Source organism: Anastrepha obliqua, chromosome 3 (assembly GCF_027943255.1).
Source record: "Anastrepha obliqua isolate idAnaObli1 chromosome 3, idAnaObli1_1.0, whole genome shotgun sequence".
NCBI classification, from domain to species: Eukaryota; Metazoa; Arthropoda; class Insecta; order Diptera; family Tephritidae; genus Anastrepha; species Anastrepha obliqua.
Window position 1 is genome coordinate 20,171,042 of NC_072894.1, and position 25,270 is coordinate 20,196,311.

Genomic DNA, 25,270 nt, shown 5'->3' on the forward strand with positions numbered 1-25,270 from the left:
TGGCCGGTTATTGTTGGTGTAATTCTGAACATGTCTGCTAAAAGCTTGTCAGTTCTGGATTGGCTAAAATTGAGCCTCGTTTGTTTAGTGATTTTCCCGGTATCCGTGTTAGTCCAATAGTTTTGTTCCGCTCTTGGGGATAGCCTATTTATTCTGCTTCAGACTCATTATAGGATGCCCCTGTCTTAATAGTTCATCTGCTTACTCATTTTCTTCTATGTTTCTATTGCCAGGTACCCAGTCTGTCACATGCGCTAAATTATTAAGTTCTTCTTTGCGTTTCGTGGAAGTTTCGTGGTCTCCGAATATATAGGGTTTTTTAATAGGTGCGCTTCAACTTTTTTCCGATAGGGAGGGCGAACCACGCAATATTTTTTATTTTTCGCTTGTCATTTGTAAACTTCATTAGTATACGTTTCATCATGGAACGCTACACACTTGAGCAACGATTGCAAATTTTTTATGAAAATAATCGTTCTGTTGCTGCTACTTTAAGAGCATTACGGCCATTTTACGGTCCATTTAACAAGCCGTCCCGTTTTGGGGTTATGTGAAGTCATTGGTCTACAGTAACAAGCGGGCGACGATTTGTGAGCTCAGAGCCAATATTGAACGCGAAATTGCTGGAATTTCGGCCGATTTATGCAAAAGAGTGGTCGAAAATTGGGTTCAACAATTGGACTTCGTAAAACGTGCACGCGCTGGTCATGCAAAAGAAATCGAATTTCATACTTAAATGTATATGTTCAAACTCGATAATAAAAAAAAAATTAGTTAAAAAAGTCAAACCGTTTGTGTTTTATTCAAAAAGTTCAAAACTTGAAGCGCTCTTACAGAAAAACCCATACATCGGCGCCGAGGCCGCAATCTTCCGTAGATCTGACAGTGTGAAGGGCAGTTGTATTATCTTAGCCCACTGAATTCAAATCCTTTCGCGTGGGATATATTTCCCCTTCTCGTCCTAGTATTTCGCTCCTTTCAGTATTTCGCTAATAGTACGAGTTTTTGTTTCTAAAAATTGAAGAGGATGACATGGACGACATTTGGTTTCAACAGGACGATGCAACTTGGCACACTGCCAAAGTTACGCTCGAACTTTTGGCTACCGTTTTTGAAAACCGAATAATCAGCCGAAATTCCGATATCAATTGGCCGCCTCGGAGCTGTGATTTAAGCCCATTGGACTATTTTTTGTGGGGAGCCGTTAAGGACAAATGCTATACGAACCATCCAGAGACGATTGATGCTTTAAAACACGAGATCGAAGTTGCCATTCATGAAATTGGAGCCCAAACAATCGAAAATGTGCTTAAAAATTGGGTTGATCGAATGGCCTACTGTAAAGCCAGTCGTGGCAGTCATTTGAACGATATTATACAATGTTCAATCTTCAAAATAAAAAAAAAAGTTTGAAAAAATATTGATTAGTTTTTTTTTTATAGCCGATTCAAAAATCAAATTTTACATAGCCCACCCTATAGAAGGAAATAAATCTGTTCATAGAATCACGACGTAATCTGCATACGCGACTACCTTCACTCCCCCTCTGCTGAGTCGCAGTAAAATCCTGTTTAGAGCTAGGATCCATAGAAGTAGAGAGAGGACCCCAACAAGTGGAGTGTCTCTGCTTTTAAATTGCGTAACCGATGCGTCTCCATTTGACGCTAGAATAATTCTGTGCTGAAGCATACATTGGATCCAGTTACTGAAGCAGTCATTGACTCCGATACTTACTACTGATATATGTATTACTAAAGGCCCCTTCCATGTCAAGAAAAGCTGCCATAGTAAAATTGTATGCATGTAATATGTTTATATATTTCAGCTGTTTAGTTCCCAAGAGTCAAATATAATTGACATACAATGCCATTTGCAAAATATAATAAATTTTCCGATAGGGCCATTAATTTGGTCCATCATGGGTATGCATAAATTGATACAAAGATTAACTAGTCATCGCGTGGTTGCTAACCTGTGCTATTAAACCTTCCATTGCATTGGATGTATATCTTCATCTATTTTAGTCAAAGGTACTAATAATCTCGACCTGCACCATCATAGACCTTGCCGAAGGCTTGGAAGTCCAACCTGTACTCACCTCTTTAGATAGTTAATCGGTGTTGGGAACTCCTGATTATTTGATATATATATTCTATGTATTTGATTTCTCGCTAGTTCTATGCACGTTTGTACATATGTATACGAATAGGAAACATTGAAATAAGAACTCTGCATTGACCGTTACCTATTGTATGGATATACTTGTATGTACAAACGCGCATGCATAGAATTAGCGTTAATTTTTGTACATGCATACCGCAGTGTGTCGTTCGCTGAATTTGCCACTGCCTTAATCTGACTGATTTATTTTCCACTTCAGTTGTTAGGGAAGAGCAACGAAAGACACACTGCGAAATAAACGTTATAAGATTAAATTCGCAAGCTGGTTGACGACAATCGGCAATGACGACTTTATCGCCAATTGGGCAGATCATTCAATTTATTCATATTGGAACAGGCAGTGACGGCCGCCTTTAATAGTAGAAAATATCCAAGCATGTTTATGGCATTAGGCAGCATTTTTTTTTTTGTTTGGTGTATGAGGTTGGGTTCAAAATGCCTTCGCACTCACAGTAGTCATCGTCTACTGCGTCGTTAGGTGTACCGATCCCCGATCCCTCCTCTCCTTCTGGGGAGACACCCTTCCCGGAACCGCTTTCTATATTACTTTGAGAGGGCCCAGAACGGTATCCATAAAGGACCAATTCTATTCACCCACGTCTGGGTTCACCTTATTTGTAGCCAGCTTTCATGCTATAGGCTCGTCTTCTTGCGTCTCTATCTGTGCGGCTTCGTTTTGCTGCACAATCTCTAGGTCAATCTTTTTTTACCGTAGTACGTTCTCGATGTATTTCTTTGCCGCGTTCCAGCTGTGCTCGCGTTCGAGCATTTTACTTATTATATTGCTCGGCGCGATGTCGCCGATCTGTTCTCTGAGAACATTACTTTCCGCGAGCCATCTGTTACAACTAAAAAACGTGCGTTCAGCGTCATCGCTCAGCTCTTCGCAGTATATGCACTGGAAATCGATTACCTTGCCTATACAGTATAGGTATCTCCGGAAGTATTCGTGGCCCGAGAGTAACTGAGTTAAGAAGTAGTTCACTTCCACGAAGTTCCTTTGGATCCATTTGTCAATTGATGGAATAGGTTTCGCCGGCCATCTGCTTCTCGATTCAGTATCCGCAACATGGTATGGCATCTGAAAAGCTAGTGATGACGTGTTTCTTCTTGTAGTCCCACGCATCCATTCGCTCCCGGACCATGAGATCAAGGGGAATCTACCGGCTGATCACAAAAATTGCTGCGCCTGAGACAGTGCGGTAAGCTGAGGCAGCTCTGAGTGCCGCTGTTCATTGCACAGTCTCCAGTACTTTGCGCTTGGCTTTGTAGTTTAGCACAATTCCCCATACTTCGCTGCCGTACCGAAAATGTTTAGCGAAAATTATTAGCTTTCTTTTGCTCTGTGTTGGCCCACCGATGTTTGCAATTAATCTACTTAGCATACCCGTGACCTTTGCTGCTTTGGTAGCCGCGAGCCGTAACTGGCTTTTTACAGCATAGAACAAACATTTCAAAGCTTTAGGCAGGCGGCCTCCTCATTAGTGAAAGTTCGTCTATCAAAAACTATTTAAATTTCTACGTTTGGTTAGTGCGAGTACCCAGATTTAAAAAATGTGCAAGGTTAATATTATATTAAAATGAAATAACATTATAATAAAAGCGCTGTTCATAGTTCTATAATTTAAAAAATGTTTCTAATGTAGTTTTGAACTCTGATTTCCCTTAAAAAAAAGTCAGTTTTTATTGCAGCTACTATCAACATAATCCCTTAGTAATTTTTAACATCCACATACACTTGTCAGCTTTAAAATGCAATTTATAAAGCATTTGTACATTTATGTAGTAATATACATATGCACTCATGCATCATACATCACTCATGTATCTCAACCAATCTACAGTGGCCTACAGTGCGTATACGTAATGTGCACTCGTCTACTCAAAAATGCATGTCAGTTTGTCCGACTTTTTTTGAATTATGTTTATTTGTGAAGATTTCGTACATAAATTTACTTTACCTAAAAATACAAGATTAATAAATTTAACATGAATACTTATAAGATGCAATGTCCCAAGTTAAGCTCGCAGCATATGTGATCTGAAACTTAATACAGTAGAAACTCGATACTTACAAGCCTCGATACTTGCAACCCAATTTTTTTTCCTTGCGAACACTGAGTACATTGCCACATTAGAAAATTTTTACTTCGATACTTCCAACATTTTTTGCTTTGTCTTTCTGTCTTTTCTGTTTTTTTGCCTTCCCTTTTTACGTTGAATTTTTGAGAATTAAGCTCCGGGAAATACCGTCGATGTCATTCTGGTAATGACATTTTTTTAATTAAATCAGCTGGATGAATTAAGGGAAAGTACCATCTAATTCATATGCTGATAAAGTGACAATTCTATGTTAAATTTTGCACGGTGTGGTCTTATAATGGCAAAGAGAAAATTTTACGCTGCTTACAAAAAAAGAAAAAGCTAACATTCTGAACAAATTAAATGCGGGAATTTTCACAAATGCGTTAGCTGAAAACTTTCACGTGCGTAGAGCAACAATAACTCGCATTGAAAAATAAAAATTAGCAGTCCCTAAAGAAGTTTGTTACACGATCTAAATCTGTTCCAGGTATAAGGAAAACTCTTAAGATTTATGAGTTTCAAGAAATGGCAAAGGCATTGTTCAATCAGTTTGCGAATGAGAGGGCCACAAACTTACTAATTATAAGTGAAATACTTAAAGAGAAAGCCTCGCTATTGCATGGCAAAATTCAGGAACAACCTGCGAGCTTTAGCGTTATCAATGGTTGGACGACAAACTTTAAACAGAGGCAAGGAATACGACGGCTAAAAATTTGAGGAAAAAAATTATCAAATAAGAGTCACTCTATCGACCACTTTTCGGATAAATTTACACAAAACAGACAGAATAGCATATAATGCCGATGAGTCTGCCTTAATTTGGAAGCTCTTACACAATAAAACGCACATGAGCTCAAAAGGAATCTCTGCTCCAAGGCACAAGGTTAGTGAAGAGGGAAAAACGTGCTTTTCTAGTACAAATACTGCTAGAAATCATAGAGTAAAAATAATTGTTATTGGAAAATTGGCGAATCCGCGTTCATTCAAATTTTTTACTGATATGTCTGTTGTCTGCAAAGGAAATAAGAGTACTTGGATGACATCAGCTTTTTTTGTTTTTTTTTTTTTTGACTGATTTCACAGACTATCTGTTCCAGAGCTAACAAAGCAAATAATCCTTTTTTAATCAAAAATTGCTTAAATAGAGAGATAAAGGAGTTCCTTCATGCGTAAAATCCTACAGAAAGAGAACTTCTTCGAATTAATAAAGCTCCATCCAATCCTAAGAAAGACGAGCTAAACGGTTACGACGGCCAAATATCGGTAATGTCTCTAATGCATTCGAGGGATCAAAACGTTTTGAACTACAAAAAATTCCTCTTAAGCCACATTACTGATCGTAGAGAAACTATCGATGAATCACTGCGGAATTGCGACCTGAAAAATGCAATATGATTTTTTGCTAGTGCGTCAGATCCCCTTCCTGCAACTTCAATTCAGTCATCGTTTCAAAAACTGTTTGAAAAAGCGTCTTACTGGAATTATGTCGATATCATTTCTCCTTCGGAGTTGCAATTACAAATAACTGATTTGTTATACAATACACAATTCATTGCAACTTTGCTTCGGGGAGTAACACCATGGCAGCAAGTCTCCCATTCTGAAATCAATCAATGGATTATTGAGCCTAATTGGGAACCTCCAGTTTCAAATGAAGAGTACTGTAATGAAGGCGGCGAAACAGCCGATAAAGGAACTAAAAACGAAAAAAATCACATCGGAAGAGGCAACATCAGCATGCAATATATGACTGGATTGAGCAGAGCAAAACAATGCTTGCTTGGTCGACGCTGCAGAAGCTCAATTATGGTGTGGCACTGAACAGGCGAATGTGTACAAAACTAACCAACGTTATCTCAAATGGAACTTATTGCCTTAAAGTGTATTAAATTAGTATAATAAAAACAATTAAACATGGATTGGTATCAGTAAAAAAAAATATTTTATTGTAATTTCTGGTTCTCATTACTTGCAAGAATCGAGTTCCTACTATTAGCTTGAAGATTAAGTTCGTAGCGTTTTGACCGAAGGCATTTATTTAACAAAAAAACAATAATTATATCACTAAGTTAATCAATTATATATTCGCCGTTGCTGTTTACAAACTCTTCCCACCTCTCGACTAAATTGTTGATGCCGTTCCGTCAAAAATCTCCTGGTCTGGTGTCAAAGAAGTTGTTGCGCCAGTTTTGAAGGACTCCTTTGTTATCGAAGGTAGTGCCCTTCATATGGTTTGACAGGTAGCGGAAAACATGGTAATCGATCAGTGCAAGGTCCAGAGAATACAGCGGAAGGACCTCCCATTCGAGCTCTTGGAGTGCTGCTTTGACCGCGTCTTGCTCGATGACGTACGAGATGCTGAGATTCTGAGAAGCAATTTGAAGGCGACTTTCTTTGTTTTTTTCGTTGAGCTCGTGAGGCACCCAGGTTCCAATTTTTCGGTAAATCCCATTGAATTAAGGTGACTGAGAATCGTTGGCGTTCGTTTTCCTTCAAAAGTGATTTGAGGCGCTCTTCATTGAATTCACAAAGCCTTCCGCTGCAAGAAATTTTAGAGTCTGTAGATGACTTAATGGATTTATCTTAATAGATTTTTATAGACTTAATAGATTATCCTGGTTCCAGAGAGATTTTATATACTCTTCTCTAGTGCAGAATGACCCATTTATGAGATGGCAGCTCAGGTATTTTTTTGTGTGCTTCCTTATGAGATGAAGCACGTAATAATTTTGTGTACTCACTTTGAGGGGTTCTGTATAAAAATTTGTCCGACAATTTCCCCATCCAAGTAGGACGTGCGCAGCTACCATTTGGTGAGCTCCGAGTTCGAAGCCTGCGGTGCACTTGAAACGAAAACTGATAGAAAATGGTATGTTTTCTAATGCGTGTTTCCCCTCAGCAGATAATAGCGAATGGTCAAGTGTGCTGCTGACAGTAAAAAGGTTCTCAAGCTTCTCTTCACTTTAAAGACAACATCAGCACGCGCATCCCTCGTAGCAGGAAATGTTCGGCCCAGCACTAAACACGGGAAATACGCGCCACTTTGTCGCAAGTAAAAGCTACCCGCAAAGTGCAAGCCGACTAGTGTGCTGTAAAACCGTCTGCACTAATATTTGATTATTATAAAACTGCATTTTAAATACATGTAAATGCATACATATTTTTAGCTACACTCTTCTTCCGTTTTGTATTGCCGCAAGGGCAACTTTTGTTTTTGCGAAAAGCGTCCATGTGAAAGCAACATTTGTGTACAACCAACTAAATGAAACCAATGCCCTGGGGGGTATGAGGATGAGTAGAAAAAAACATGTAAGCAGGCACTAAAAACAGCTAGAGTTACCGCAGTGGGACTAGAATTCATGTGTTAAAAAATCTTTTAAAATGTATTCTTTCTTTTTACATGCGTTTTCACTCCGCCCAAAAAAAATAGAGCAAAACTTCCAAGTACACGTATGCAAATATTTACGGAAAATAATTTATGCAAGGAATGGAAAGCTATATTTATGATTTACAAATAAAGGTCGACAAAAAATCAGTGAGCGTTTAAATGAACTGACCTGGATTGAGTGAACGGATTAATAGACAACATCTAGAATTAATATGGGATGGCGTAACAGATAAAAAATATTGAAAGTGACACCTATCAACTCATAGAGGATTAAACGCTAAGCGCTAGTTTAATACCTTGTCACTCATTTGAATGCACAAAAAATTTTATTTGAACTCATGCTTTGTTTACGAGCCTTTTGAAGCTGACGCGTCAGTGAATTTTTTTTTTTATAAAAGTAATTGATTTTTAAGCAGTGATAAAATTAATTGATTTAAACGATTTATCAGGAACAGAAATACAGAAAAAAATTGTGAAAATGTTAAAAGGTTTTACCGCTCTATTTTAAATTTTTCACATATATATACCTTTAAATGTGGGTGCGCAAGCATTGAATATGAACCACGTAGTAGACGTCCAAAATATGCAATACCACTAGAAATATTTAAGCGGGTGTGCGAATGATATTTTAACTAATCGCGAAATTGCTAATATCATAAACATATCCGTGGAAAGGGCAACTAGGATTTATAGGTATATGGAAAACCTGTTAGAAAAGTTAGTTCCACAAAGTCGTTAACAACTCAAAAAACGCGAAAAAAATTCACAGCAGAGTGAAGCTGGTTGCTCAGCGGCAAGCCAAGTGAAATCAAAACTATTTAATACAAAAACGTCAGCTCAACTTAATCCAAATCCAGTTTATTTAAAGTCAACGTAAAAAATGAAGAAAGAGGGAAAAGACGAAAGCAAGTGAGGAATAGCAACAAAGAAAACTAAAAGTACAGAATCATAGACAAGACCGACCGGCCACAGAGGTTATGGCAGCAATTTTTTGGGGAAGAAAAAATAATTCGGTTGATTGCCGTTTAACAATTTATTCTGAATACAAGTATTAAAGCAAGCATTTGGACTGGAGCCCTAAAAAAGCTGTTCATAAAAAACAAAACCCTCTATCATTCAGAAGCGGCATTCAACAATAGGTCACTTCATTCGCGGGAAAGCATCAATACGGAAACCACATATAGTAAAAAAATATTGGAAGAATTGAAATTGAAAAGAAGAATTGGTTAACAGATGAAAAGATGATTTTTCATCAAGACATCTCAGGAGTTTAGAAAATGGCTAAAATTAGAAATTACAACTTGTCTGAACACCCGAGGTATTCATCAGATTTGGCGCCTAGTGAACTCCATAGCTCCTGAACTACTTATGCAAGAAGTTGAAATAATTCCTACTTGGAAATAATTCCTACGTCGATTTCATAATTTCTAATATTTTCACTCTGTCTTAGAAGATAATGTCAGACTATAAAACTTCAAAAAGTAATATCTAACGCAGTTTGAAAACACAGAACTAGACATATCTCGGCACCTGTGTTCACAATAAATAATAGCAATGCAACATATTACAGAGCTTTGACTATTTATTTATTTTTTGTATTTTTTTATAAAAATATACCCTATACTACAACAAAAACGATGTAAACTTAAAGTCTTAAACTTTAGATGAACTGTACAAAAGTTCTACCAGACTTTCCAGAACAATTGTGGGTATGCAATTTTTTAACTCATTGAATTTTGCGGCAATAAAATCGCGTTGATTTTTGACAATTTTTTTTTACGGTATTATTGTAAATGCAGGTGTACAAGTAGGATAAATAATAAATAAATATTAAAACTAAAATAAATAAAAATAAAATTAAACACAAAATTGTAAGTAAATATCAACCAAGTGCAGTCAAGGTTGACGATGACTTCTAATTGCGGTAGAAAAGACAAAAAAATAAAACAAATAAATAAAAATAGATAAATGAAACCATAACTTCATTTTTTGCTTTGTTATTAAACCTGCCTTGTCCACTGAAATCCTGCCTAATGCAAGAAAATTTGAAAACTAAATATTTGGACGACGCCGAAACAGCTTACCCCCTATTCTTGTGCAGAATTTTGAAAAAATCGAAATTTTTGAAGTGAAACTTCTTAGGCGTCGATGGACGAACGAGAATGGAGAGTAAAATTTCAAGGTCATGCAACGTTTTGGGCATTTTCGTTCCGCGAGAGAGAAAAAAGATATAACGTAGTGGAAAAGGAGAGAGACAGCTAAACCTGGTATATATCTAAAATACACTTTAGGCTATTTTTCCTGAGTTTTTCTTTGTAGTTATTAATATCTAGTGAGAAATAATACTGCCTACTTTTTGGCGCTTGTTTATTGGTGCAAACTTGTAGGAAATATATTTTTGGTGCCTACTTTTTGGCGTTATATTTCCTTAGTGCCTACTGTTTGGGGCGTTTTTTGACCCCTTTTTTTGCCATTGTTTTTTTTTTTGCCTACTTTTCGGCGCTTATTTCCGTTTCCTGGCTAGTGCTTGTGCGTACTATAAAATGCCATCCAATCCGGCGTCGGATTTATTGGTATTGCCTTGCGGTAATTTGTGCCGTTGCTACGGTCCTGGAATCGCTGCGTTTGTGCGGGTGATAAACACTCGGAGTAGTGCGCGTAGTTGCCACGGTTTGTGTCCGGCGTTTATCTACACCGGTCGACTCTTCTCCGTTTTTTTGTAAATTTTGTCTATTTGTATTCTCTGCAAATGTTGTGAATTTATTTAGATATATATTCGTTTTCTCTCTCTCTTTCTCATTCTCTCTCGGTTCTCTCCCTCTTTCTTTGTCTGCCTTGAAAGTTTCTCTTCTGTTACGTGTACTCCGCTACACGCCTTTTTTTTGCATATTTTCAAGGTTTAGACATTTATGAATATGCCACTAAGAGGATGTTCTAAAGTTTTTATTAATTCATGAGTTATAGTCTTTTGGGTGACATGGCATCGGCTCCGATCCGACCATTTCAATTCAACCTTGAACGCGTTTTTCTCAGAACTACCCTTTAGAGGATGCCCTTTATATTAACCGGATGACTCTAGCTCGAAACTATAGCTTTGTATTTAGTTTAAAAAAAAACGGAATTGTTGAAAAAATATGAAAAAAAGTTGGTTTGTTTTTTAAACAGGCGCCATATTGTGAAAACATTTTTTTAACATGTCCAAGGCTCGTTCAATAGCGGCATCTATAATAATTAAGAATCCGTTCGGTGTTTTTCAGATGACCAGGAGGGTTGAAATATAGCACGCCAGGACATCCTCAAAAAAATATAGGGATTAATTTTATTAATAATATTAATATTAATATTAAATATTAAATAAAACAAATAAAATATCAAAAATAAAAGTCTACAATTAGGAGGTCAATGTATACGCCTTTATTGGATCTTCGCCTGAGCTCTTCCTCCTATTTGTAGTGTACGACTTGATGTTTTTCCTTAAATGAAGAGACTGACTACCTCCGAATTTGTGCAGATGGTTTTCAAGAGGAGCTTTCTCAAGGCATTAATATGCTCGAAGCCGTGGCATCACCTGGAACATCTTGGTATTTCATGCGCGAAGATTCGAGCCCAGAAATTACAAAATGATAGTCACGTACCAATCAATACTGCACGGCGGGCGCTCATACATAATTGAAATATATTTTGATGCCAATCGCTTCTTTGTTTTAAGCATATGGAAAGTAGTTTGCCTCCTTCGTTCGTAAATGTATTTCTCTAAAAAGATGTTTCATAAAAGAAACGCAGTCGGAGATATTTCATTACACTTCTGGGTTCTGGTTTCATATGTTTAATTTGCTAAGCCAATATTCCGATTTTTGGTTTATGACTAACAGGTCTTTAACAAACAAGTCTTTATGAGTGAAAACTCAAGGCTGTCTTCTTGTGGAAAATATTTCGATTAGCCAAACCGAATCATCAACAAAATCTTCTATAGACAGAAGAATTTTATTGAACATTACAGGGAAATGAGTAAATTCATGAAGTGAAGCAAAAAAAATATAACTATGTAATTGATAGCTTTCTTTAATATTTATCTAACGGGCAGTGTTGCTTCACTGCACAGCTCAAGTAACATTTAGTGTGGGGTATAAAAATTAACCAAAAATAACGATATTGATTCAAACTTCAAAAAATTTACAAAATGTATTTCTGTACAAAATCATATATACCTTTAAAAAGGTACATATTTATATTATATATAAACTCTCAAATGCTTATCTAAACATATGTGCAATCTGGTTTTTGAATAATTTTTTTAATAAATAAAAAACAAAAATGATTTTGAGTGATGGAAATCTTTATTTTGACCTTTACGCGCTGCACTACTTGCCTCTTTGCCATTTGTCTTTACGCCATTTGCAAAAATTATAAATATTCCAATAAGGCGACTAATTTTGTGCCACCCTGTGTATGTGTCTCCTAATTACTTTATTTGAAATTTCATGCCATTACAGTGACCAAATATAGGTCACACAGCTCAATAGGATAGATGCTAAAAAAAACCCATTACGTAAATAAAGAGAAAAAATAATTTCTAAAAGCAATGCAAATGCAAAAAGTGTGAGTGACCCAAAAGCTCTTTGTTTACTCATAATCAACATAATTCTTAACAATCTTTTTTTCGATTTCCATGCGTGATTTTTCAATTATGCATTGGACCCAAAGGAAGCAAGCACGAAAGTGAAAGTGACAAAAGCACACAGTAAACACCAAGGGACATACCAATCAATATAACGGGCGTTTTCTTAAGAGCTTGAGAACTTAAAATCATAACAAAAAACAGAACAGTGTTGAAGTGAAATTTTTTCCTTATAGTCTGGTGGATAATTTTATGGCATTTATTTTTGTCCGCCGCGGCTATGAATTTCTTGACACATTCGATTGCTCCAATTTTTTACCACTTTTCATGCACGAGCTGTATTTTATAGGCACATAAGTCAAAACTCTCACGTACGCAAAATTGTCCACCTAATTGAAGGACAAACACCAACAACTTGAGAACGACGATGAACTCACATTTCAGCATCTTCTTCAATACTTCGCTCTATGAACTTCTCGAACAGATTTATTTATTTTTTTTTTTAAGTAAATTCCCAAAATTTGGAAGCGGTGTATTGACTTTAAGCGATTTACAATGATATGCCAAACCTTACTAAACCGAAATGTCAACACAGTTTGCCCTTCTCAGATATCAAACCATAGTTATCGACTTCGACAGTTTTCGTGCGGCTAAAAAACACCCGATACATACGTACATATACACACTTACAAATTATAAATATAATTATTTCATTGAAAACCATCCATGAGCGAGTGTAATGTTGCATATCGCAATTGGCGGAATACCCTAAGCTCCCTATAACTCTGAGCCACAAGTAGCGCTAATGCTATACGATCGATTTAACTATACTTCCTTTGCATACCTCGGAAAAAAAATATGTACAGTATTTGCTTAGCTGAGTTAATGTCCCTTCTGCGTTCCTGTCTGCTTCCATGTGTTACACCCAGCAGCAAAATACATTAGCTCGGAAGATATGCACGTAGCCCTTAAATCTAGTTTCACCTTACAAATATTTCTAAGTTTATTAAAAATTTATAGCTGAAAAAAAAGTATAGTTGAAGACATACAAGTATTTTATGTATTTTTTTCTTGCATTCTTAAATTACAAAAGGAAAAAAAGTATCAGGATTCCTCTCTTTTCTTCTCTCATCCATTCTTTCCGCGGCATCATGACATTCCTCGTCGTACCAACTGCTTTTCGGGCTCGCCGAAATCCGATGTTTCTTCGGTGGTGGTGCATAAAGAAAAACGGGAAATGTTGCTCCATTGTTCGTGCATGCCAGAATTGTATGGAAGTACTCTCTGAGAGCAGGAGTAAGAGTAGAGTGGCGAATCTTCTGACTGTCGATTGTGGCTGCAGCTTTTCGATGTCGATTATTCTTTGCGTTTTTGCTGCACAGAGGCGTGTGCGTAGTTTGGCTGCAACAAGGCAATGATCTGAGTCGATGTTGGGTCCTAGGATCGTACATACATATAAAACACTAGAACAACTTGACCGATCTGGTTTCGCGTTTTTCGATCAGGAGGCAGCCACGTAGCTTGGGTTATCTTCTTATGCTGGAATCTGGTGCTGCAGACTACAATATTTCGAGCCCAGGCGAGCTCGATCAGCCTCTGTCTGTTACCGGGTGACTTTCCAGGTGCTCATAGAAGGAATTTTTGGTCGCATCGTCCTTCTCTTCCGTCGAAGCGTGGGCGCAAATGAGCGAGTAGCTGAAAAATGCCGCTTTGATGCGGAATATTGCGAGATGCTGGCCCAGCGGAGTGAACGACAGTACTTAGGAACGAATTCTCTCTCCCATAAAAAATCCAGTACCGAATTTGCGCTCCTTTGCATGGCAGTGATGTCAGTTTTTACTCTCACGAGGGCATCAACCAGTCGGGCAGTGGCACCTTTCCTATTGAGTAACCGAATACTCCAGGGGCACGCCCTAAAATCATGGTGTTTTCATTGTGGGGATTTTTACATGGCGAGTCCCAAGCCCAGCACACAACCAGCTATCCTGAGACGCTTCGCCTTCTCACATTTGCTCAATCTCGAACGGCTGTTCGGAGGCTACCCAGAGTATACTTGGGCTAACTTGGAAGTTGTGAGCTTGAACCATATGTAAAAGAATCGTGGGCACTTGCCCACTTGTCCACTTCTACATATGGAATCATCCTCCAAATCAAATTCTCCATTGAAATCACATCAATAAATACTTGGTCGGGCATACCACAAGTAACGCATCTAGGCCCACTTCTTTTCTACTATTAATTAATGATCTGCCCAAACAGTTTTAAGCCGCAGAATGACTTATTTATGCAGATGATATGAAGCTATTTATTGAGATTCCCAAAGCCATTGATTGCATTTATCTCCAAGCTGATTTCAACAATTTCATTGCTTGGTGTACATCAAATAGCTTGCATTTGAATGTTAATAAGTGGTTGGTTGGTTGATTAAAGTATCGATTTTTCCAGAATCCAACCATTTTGTTGCCACATCCTCGGTATGTCTCGTAACTTTTACTAAAAAGTGTAAAGCAATAATTTTTTGTTCTGCACACAATCAAGAACCTGGGCTTAACTTTTGATTACAATCCTACATTTTCCAGACACATTGACTATGTTGTGTCGACAGCTTTTACAATTATCGATTCCATACGTCGGAATACTGCTTGATCCGTAACCCCACTAAGCGCTGTTCTATGCTTAGTGCGTAGTGACTTGGACTACTGTTGCATAATCTGGAATCTGTATTATCAACTATGCACTAATAAAATTGAAAAAGTTTAAAGCATTTGTATAAAAATTGATTTACGTTTTCTATCATGACCGAATGGTCTCCCAAACTACTTACATATTGGGAGGCGTAAACTACTCGGCTTTGACAGTTTGGAAGATAGAAAAGCATATTTTTCAATTTTATTTGTATACTTATATAGAATAGGTACATATGAATAATTATGAACTTAATGAGTCAATCACAAAATGCATTCGCATAAGCAATAGTTATTATACAGATTTAAAATTTAGCTTAGAAATAAGAAGCTTTAAGTTATATGTATTTGTAGAAAAATGTTAACTTATGTCTGACCTGTAAGAGTAACCCGTAGACAATAAAGACATATAAAAAAAGATCCCACAAATGCTACATAGGTTTCAGATCAGGCGACTGTGGAAGTGTTTTGTCCTGTCTTCAGGCGTTATACAAGAGCGAAAGTTTAACGTTATCGACTGTGTGATTAAACACAGTAAAAACAATAATTGTTGAGCCAGTTTTTAAGGACCTCATTGTTATTGAAGGTAACGCCCTTCACATGGTTTGACAGAGAACGAAAAAGGGGATAATCGGTCGGTGCAAGGTCCAGAGAATAGGGATAATACGGCGAATGCTAAAGGACCTTCCATTCGAGCTTTTGGAGTGCGGCTTCGACAAATTGTGCAACATGCAGCCTAGCATTGTCGTGAAGGAGTTTGGTTTGATCATTTCGATCAGGCCTCTTCAGTCGAATAGCTTCATTCACGTGGTGTAACTGGGCAATGTGGAGCTCCTTGTTGACCGTGATATTCTTTCGAAAAAAGCGCTGACCAAGTGTGGCTCGATGGTGGGCGAGATGCTGAAAAGCAATTTGATGACGACTTTCTTTGTTTTTTTTTTTTCGTTGAGCTCGTGAGGCACCCAAGCTCCCAATTTGTCCGTAACTTCCTGAATGAAGGTGATTGAGAATCGTTTTATAATCGTAGTTGATTTTTTCCGCTAATTCTTGACTGGTTCGGCGACCGTTCTCCTTCAAAAGTGATTTGAGACGTTCTTCGTCGAATTCAGAAGGTCTTCCGCTGCAGAAGGTTTCATCGACGTCAAAGTCGCCGTTTTTGAACTTTGCAAACCATTCCCGTGCTGTAAACTCCCCTTTTACACCTTCTCCACATGCGCGGCAAATGTCCCTGGCTGCTTCGGCAGCTTTTTAATGAAAAACAAAGAAGAGCAGATGTCGAGAATGTTGATTTTTGCCTCCTGGGTATTCCATTTCTAAGCCTGGAAACTAACAAAAAATAAAATAACTCACAAATACAATTGGCATAGTTTTGTAGAGCAGAAAGAGTTCTATCGAATGAATACTTACCCTTTGTCAAGCAGCAAACAAATCGTTGTAAAACAAATGAAAATATAAAAGCGCTATGAATTTATTCCCCAACCCAATATAAGAATTTAAGTAATAATAGCAAAGACATATACACAAAATTTATCTACTACGATATTTTAATTTAATGTTACCATAAGTGATTGCTGCATCACTTTGGCTGTGAGCCATATCAATAACCTAAGGCTATCCGGGGTCACTTCTCAGTTCTCTAAAGTGCGTCAAAGCCTTCTGCCTTTGCTTATATTATTTAGTAAAGTGGTAAGAAATTACCGGAGATCCCACGTCTGTCTTAAAAGAACGCCACACTCACTACTGGAACTTTTGAGTCTTCCACTGGGCTTGTGAACACATTTGCGTGTATGCACTGGTTCGTGACAAGCGTGGAAATGATTTATTTATCCATTCATGTCATATAAGTAATATTTCCTTTTAACGCTATGCCGCTGGTATTTGTGTATATCATGCAAAACACACATTTGTTACTCTCGCTTTTTCTTTTCTATTCTACCTCTCCGGCATTGCATTTTTGTTTCCGCAAGAAAAATTACAAATTCGAGTACAAAATGCCGACGTTGTAAAGGAAACTGCATCTGCATTGCAATTATGGCACTTATGGTGGGCTAAAATGTCATCACCTAATCAGAATAAGCAAGGAAGGATATGACCATTTAAAAAGAAATTCAAAAAAAGCGAATGATATGGAGTTTTAATGTAACACTTACTTAGTTTTTGTGGTGCACGTCTTGATGTTGATCCGCAAATGGAGGGACCTAAAGTTTCAAACCGACTCCGAACGGTGATTTATTTGTATGAGGAGCTTTCTCATGACAAAAATACATACGAGGGCTTGCCATTAACTGCCCAGGAGCACCATTCAGCTACAACGATCGTCTTATTACGCATCTATTCGCGTATTCCTTTATTTCGGCACGTCAATCTCGGTAATGAAGTAAGCGGTGCAGATTTGATGACTATAACATATTTTGTATATAGAGGAATTTTATAGAGAGTAATGTAACTTAATGTGAATTTATGTACTATATTATAAATAGTTTAAGCAAATTTATTTTGCATTATTAAATAATAAAAGTTATTGTCCTTCTATATGTATTTTACTAACTACGAAGGGAACAACGAAAGACGGATGAAGTGTAATATAGAAGTGCCAATTGTCACACTACATGTAATCTGCTATCTATTTGTAATGCAGAGGTGGCTGTTGTCCCCTTGCATGTAGTCTACTATCTACTTATAATGCTGCAATGGCGATAAGCCATTTTGAGGGCCATGAAATTATTTCATACATCTATCGAAAGCATTTCGAGCGCATTGGGCTGGGTCCACTGGTGCTTACTAAGTCGTGTAGTCACAGACGACGTATCACTAATTAGCATGAGTCGAGATTTGATTAAGTGAAAACGGCTGTTGGCTGTCAAATACAATTTAACATGTGAATATGACCTTCTGATACATCATACACACACCTACTCACATACAAGTATAAAAAAACGAAATTGTTAATTATTGTATACATAATTGACAAGCGGCAGACATAGGTCTATGTATGCGTGTATGTAGATGTGTGGTTGTGTGCTTGTGTCTTGATGAATGTACCTAATTCAATTAAAAAGTCATTCAATTTCCACGAACACGGCTGTCTGCACTTCGGAATTAAGCTTATGTGTGTTGACAATTTTCCTTCACGTTAACCGCTGTCAACAACAAACCTCACCATGGCTACTAAAATATCAATTTATCATCATTTCGAAGCACAATAACACAAGTTGTGCACATATTTCTCTACTCATTTTATGCATGATTATACGATATGTCAGTGTGCATATGAAGACAGATTAACTTGACTTATGTGAGTAAACTTAATTGAGCCGAAAATAACAACTACTTGTACACCAAGCTAAAAAAAAACGAATTTTGTTTTTATCCAGCAAATGTGTCCTATGAACAGAAAAAAATTTAATTTATTTAATTTTGACTTATGCTTACTCTATGATGTGAATATGGATGCCAAATGGAGGAAGATATATCCTGCTATTATATATAGAACTTGACGTACTTTTCGCCAGGAGAAGTAAAGATTTAAATTACTTGGTTTGTTTTTTTATTAAGTTTTCTATAAAACAGCAAAAAGTACGAGGTTGGCGCATATCTTCATATAACTAGGATAAATGACTGGTATTGTCACTAACCTACATAGGTTAGGTTAGGTTTGGCAGCCGTATCGCACATAGGGATAGCGATGCCACTTAGACTACGAAATAGAATCGTGGTAAGCAGCAGGGGCTTGGCTACATTTCCCTTTCAGATTGAACCATCCTGAGCTTTGGACAAAGCATAAAAGGTTGTTGATAATTAAAGTGTATAGAGTATCTGTATTCATTAAGAAGCAGGATCTTAAATACCCGTTTCTGCTTCTGGCTAGAGCCGTGCATATGCAAAAAAAGTGTTGAATTGTTTCCAACTCTTCCTCGTTACTGCAGCTACGAAAAACATCATGCATGTAAACACCTAATCTCCTTGCGTGATTTCCTATGAGACCATGTCCTGTGAGGGCCCCTCCTAAGGTTCTAATTTGAAGTCTAATCAATTTTATAATATTCTTGGATGGACGCAAATTTAGCCTTGTTTATGTTTTCCTAGCAATTTTGCCAGGTATTGACACTAACTCATCTTTGATTTACAGAATTGTTTAGTGTGTTCATAACAAAGAGCGAATTGGCGAAAATGTAAGACACTCCTTGCTGTTATTTGTAATGCATCCAGAGCCCGTAGAGCAGCTTATCTGTCTGATAGTATGCAGATATCGGTTGATGATATTCTGTTTATCTCTAACCATCTTATGGCTTCGTGAATAGCGTTTATTCGCGTTGAAAAACACTACAGTGATTGTATTTGCAGAAGAGATCCAAGGGTGGCAGATGAAAATTTTATTTCATCGAAGTCGGTTCAGTAGAATCGAATACCTATATCTGGGTCCATTGTACATGCGAAGACCATTTTTTGAAGTCTAATAACTTTTTGAACGTACCTCGTATGACCAAAAAAAAATTTTTATTTTTTGGAACTAAATAAGAAAATTAAATACTCGAAACAAAAATAAAAAATCTTTTTCGGAGGAAAAAAAAAAGTTTTTGAAATTTTGGTGAAAAGTTGTGCAATTTTTAAAATTTTTTTAAATATTTTTTTTTTCGCCAAAGTTATTAATTTCAAAGCCGTCTTTAGTGAGACGATTCATTTCAAAAACGATCAAAATGTTGAGGTGCTACATTTGTTTATGGACTGTAGATCTATTACAATAAATCGCAAACGGAAAATAAACCTAGATGAGTAAGTTTAAACATACTCTCCCAGCAGTTTCACTCTCCAATTGTTGCGGAAAGCACTGCTGAAAACATTAAATAAATTCTTCTTAGTTTTATGCATTTTTCACATTATCAAAAGACGAAACTTCTTAAATCCTCATGCAAAAAGTTTGCAAGTCACAGGCGACGTTTAATAGACATAAAACCTGCACATTCAACGACTTGGTTTCCATGCAGTTACATTTAACTATAATATTTTAATTGATTTTATTGCACAGGCCACATACACACACAGCCATTCAAGTCGCTCGTGTGCAGCGAAATATTTGCATACTTATTTTTAATACTTCCACTGCTTTCATTTATTCACTTTTTATTTACTTTCTCTTTGCAGTGAATAAAATGTCACCACGTCCTTCGTTGGCGCCCACAGAAGACGGCAGCTATGGTGGGGCGTATCAACAGCAGTCACAGGACGCCTATGCGGCCAACCAGAACAATAACAATAATAACAATACAACAGGCGGCAGTAGCGCAGGCAGTGCGAATTCATCGAAGAATGAGCCGGGACGACGCGCGGGGGCTTGTCGTGTTTGCTTGAAATCATTCAAGCCCGATGACTATCACAAGACGTGCTTCGAGTGTCAGCAGCGTGTGTGCGAGGATTGTGCTAGCTATAGCAAGCTGGAGGAGAATGAGGATGCGGTAAGTGAAAAATAATGGCAGCAAAGGAGAGGAGTATGTGTGGGGGGATAGAGCGAAAGTGGATAAAGTGTTAAGGAAAATCAAACGCAGTATCGATGAGCATAACGGTTGTTAAGTGAAGAAGTGTTGCAAATTGAAATCGAATTGTGACGTAGAATAAGTGGAATAAATTTAATTTATAGTAGTAAAAACAAATTACAAAGAGAACGGAAGTAAGTGAGTCAGAGTGCTTGCAGTTGCAATTTTGAAATATTCAAGAGATTTGCAACATATTTCTTACCATTCTTGTTGCATGATGTTTCCCTGTTTCTAAAAAAAAAATCTCATTCCTCAAACCCAAAACATCCATTCTTACTTCCGCATAATAGTCTACGTATTATTTGTATTGTGGCTAAAACAAGCAAAAACAAACAGTCACACTTTGCATAAGCGGAATCGGGCAACCGCGGTAATAGCGCAGATACACTCAATTTAGCGAAGTCCTCAACCATCTGTGTGATCCTTCTGCAGAAAAATGTGAAACACAGATGGCGCTCCAAGCAGTAAAGAAGGCGTTATTCTTAAGCAACAATTGATGGCCATTTCCACCACTTAGAACTGGTAGCGGCAGGATAATTACCTAACCTGTCAGAAATCAAATAAATTAACGAAACCAACGCAAGGTAAGTCTTGTCTTGTCTTGCCCTATGCTCCTGAGAGGAGTGAACAAGGAAAAAAAAATCAAGATTGGGCATAGTGCACTAAATAATTAGTGCAAAAAGAGGGTAGTGAAAACTGTAGATTTAGTGATAAGGAAACCCGGTAGTGCAAAATTAATAGCTTTCAAGTAGATTCAATTAGGACGTATAAAATGAAAGCGGCGACTAATTAATTCAATTTAGGACTCAAAATCAACTTAGAATTAGCAGCACATTCTTCGGTCATAAGCCACAGCACAATTATATACAATGAGTACAAGAGAGCAGACGTCTACCTGGTATCTCCTAGATCTATACACCCTTCTTGAGGCCTTGGTTGAGTTAATCAAATCCGTGTTCATGAGCAGATTTATGATCGCAACCCTAGGAGTCTCGAAGATCAGGAAATTAGTCAGTAAAGGAACACCTCAACGCGGTATGCTCTCCCCTCTCTTCTGGGTGCTGGCAATGAACTTCTCGCAACGCATGCGGGTGATGTTACTATTGCATTAAGAGGGATATTTCCCAATACACTTTGTGAAATCATGCAAGATTTACTAAATATGGTTTAAAACTGGTCAAATGGGGCGAATGGGCTAATTTACTAGGAAACACAGAATCCCAGAAATAATTTCTACGAGGCTACGTGGTACGGCACTTTCGTTTAGTAATGAAGCCCGCAACTTTTGACTAATAAAAAAATAATATTAGACAGGAAACTCAGATGGAAATCCAATATCGAGAGTAGGCAAGAAGAGCTGCAACATCACTCTATTCTTGCAAAAGGTTAATCGGTATAAGTTGAGGGCTTCTCCCTTTTATTGTACATTGACCTCACACAGCCATAGTAAGCGGCCTCGGTAGTCTAGCGTAAGTGCAATAGTCTGCCTTCCCAGAGGTTGTGGATTTGAATCCCACGAAAAGCACGGTCCTCGCACTTTCCAAATTTACCTACTTTCCCTGTTTAAAAACAAAAACAAAAAACAAAATTCATTCCTCAACCCCAAAAACTTATCCTTTCTAGAGTAAGGCACAATATTCAACTCATTATTTGTGAATGCTAAAGCAAGCAAAATAAGTTGCGCCAGCAAGAGGAAGCGGGCGATCGCAGTAATGGTGGAGACACACCAAATTTAGCGGATTCCTCAACCATCTGTGTGATCCTTCTGCCAGAAAAGTTTGACAAACTAAGAAGGTGTTGTTCCTCAGCAACGACAGGTGGGCATTCCTACTACTTCGGACTGATAGCGTCAAGCTAATCACTTACCCTGTCAGAAATCAAAATAGTTTAACGAGACGCAGACTGAGTCTTGTCGAGGCTCTATGCTCCCGAGAGGAGTGAACAAGGAAAAAAAATAAAAATTACCTATTCTCTTCTAATAGCAGTAGCCCCTTGGCAGGCAATGGTAAACCTCCGAGTGCATTTCTGTTATGAAAAAGATCCTCATAAACCTCATTCGCCATTCGGAGTCAGCTTAAAACTGTAAGTCCCTCCATTTGTAGAACAACATCAAGACGCACACCACAAATATGAGGAGGAGTTCGGCCAAACAATTGACAGAAGTGTACGCGCCATTTATTTATTTTATTTTGTTTCTTCTTTCTTACGGGGCTGACTCTGATAAACCTGGTGTTAACCAATCATTTCGTCTACCTGATCAATGCAATGATACATTCAAATGGAAGTCAGAGCTATAAAGAAGGCACTTATAGCGATAAAAACAAGAGTATTATCCACACACTCGTCAATCTCGTCAGTCTTAATGTTTTCAACTTCTAAGTGACGTATATCAACACTACAAAGTAAACCTTATTTGGCTGCCAGGCCATGGGTGTATAGCAAACTGCAAAGCAGATGAACTAGGTACAACTCTTGGTATACAATTGGATACAACGTTGATACCTATGTCCATAGCCACTTGTAAATTACTTGTAACAGATAGGGCAAAACTTAACTACTGCGGGTACTCCAAAAGCCTGTTGAGATTTATATAGAGAAGTTACCTGATGATAGGTGCAATAACTGGTCATTGTTTAATAAGTAACCACACCAGAACTGTTGGGACTTCCATACCACGATTTTTGTAGAAGCTGTCTTGACACGGAATAAGAGGAAACAATGAGACACCTCTGTGTAAGTGTGAAGACCTAGCCACTCTCAGTAGTGCATTTTTGACAGATGTAGCTGATATTACGCATCTGAAACTAACAAAAGCTTTGCCTGTTTATAGAAAGCTACATAATGGTTTAAAAAGAAACCCATAGCCAAAGGAAAGGTCCGACAGTTTATTGTAGTGTAAGGAAAGATATATGACAGGAATAAGTGTGTCATTTCGACAGTAACCCACCTCCCTACACACTTCTTTAGAGTCCAATGTCGGCAACTTCGTATTAAAGAAAATTCGAGCAGAAGAAACAAAAAAAAACATTATTCGTCACGAAATTTAGTACAGAGTTGCTTCAAAATTCCTTAGTCCGACAGATGTTTGAATGAAAATATTCACAAAAATGGATTTGACATTGAAGACAGTGCAGACAAAGCATGGGAGAACATTAAAAATTACCTGTTGAAAGCAGGGGAAAATGTGATTGGAAAACGAAAGGTAAACGTCTACGATACCTACAAAAATTTAAAGCCATGGTTTTCAGAGGATGTAAATGAGATTGCAGAAGTGAAACGACATACACATATGCACAGTTTAGACAAAACAAAATTTCCTATGACGAATACAAAGTCGCTCGTAATATGGCTAAGAATCCAATAGCAAATATTTACACCTTGCCGTGCTTTAACGAGTCTGACTCGTGATGAACATTTTGGCCCAAACATGAATATGGCGAACCGAATCGTCGGGCCAAACGTAAATATCACGAGCCTGGGTCGTGATTGAATGTTAGTTTCTATCTGTACGCCACCAGAGTTAGTCGCGAGTCTCATAATTGCTGTTACAAAGTCAGTCTGATCTGCTTACCACGCGTTGACGCGTAACAGTTGCTCCTGAGTGTCGTCGAACTAAACCCTGATACAACTCATGAATGTTTCAATATAACTTTAGAAGATATTGAAAGCGTTATTGGTAAGTTGAAAAATCGGAGATCACCCGACCCAGATAAAATTACCAATGAGATGTTTAAATACGAAGGACAACAGCTAATTCATGAGTTCACATTTTTATTTGGCAAAATTTTAATAAGCAGAAAAATACGCACTTAATTGAAAGAGAACATAACGAACCCAGTATTCAATGCATATGAAGTCATTAGTGATGACATTGTCCTTATTCCTCTATACTTTACTCCATCTCCCTTTAATATGCATACATACACACACACAAGTGTTTCTATAGAGTTTTCCAATAAGAGGTGTTATTTTGATATTCAAAGAAAAATGCAATTTTTTAAATATAAATTTGTATTTCATTATCAAGAGGAAGGTATGCCGTTAATAGTGGAAAATAACATAAGGCAAATGGCCACCACGACCACGCTTCCAGAACAATATCGTTTTTATGAACATTTCCATAACCGAATTGCAAAGTGGCTGCCCTATGTCCTCGATAGCCTCACGAATTCCATATTTGAGGTCTTGAATCGACCCTGGGCTGTTGCGTAGACCTTCTCTTTCACGTGGCCCCAAAGAAAAAAATCACAAGGTGTTAAATCACAAGATCTCGGTGGCCAATTGTGATCACCTCTTCGAGAGATAACACGGTCGGGAAACTTTTCCCTTAAAAGATCAATGGTTTCGTTCCTTGTGTGGCACGTAGCGCCGTCTTGTTGAAAATAAAAGTTGTCCAGAGCAATACCATCCAATTCCGGTCATAAAAAATTGTTAATCATCTCTCCAGTTTAAGACCTAACACCTGTTATTGGAAAACCCTTTATAACATAGCTGCTATGGAAATAATCACAAGTATGTTGCAGTTTTACACGCCCACCTAAGTATATTCAACAGGGTCTTTCAAAATTGACACCCAAATGCCAGTATTGAATAATTTCAAGGCGTTAACTCTTTTATATCATTTTTGACATTTGTCAATTAGGCAGATAGAACAACGTTGTTAGATCTTTAAAAATAACACATCGCTGAATTCGTGATGTTTTTGATGAAAAGAGTCCTTCAAATTAGTTACAATTCAAAGGTTGGTGGAAAAGTTTCAACAAACTGGTTCTGTGGAGAATAA

The 25,270-nt window shown here is 37.6% G+C and overlaps 1 protein-coding gene across 1 annotated transcript in view; it reads left to right on the plus strand.

Moving 5' to 3' along the window:
- Positions 1–25,270, plus strand: part of LOC129242513 (regulating synaptic membrane exocytosis protein 2) — a 250,808-nt gene that overhangs the window by 39,398 nt on the left and 186,140 nt on the right. The window contains exon 3 of the mRNA XM_054879192.1: positions 20,099–20,409. Within this exon, the coding sequence (XP_054735167.1) occupies positions 20,099–20,409 (311 nt within the window). The remainder of the gene's footprint in view (positions 1–20,098; positions 20,410–25,270) is intronic.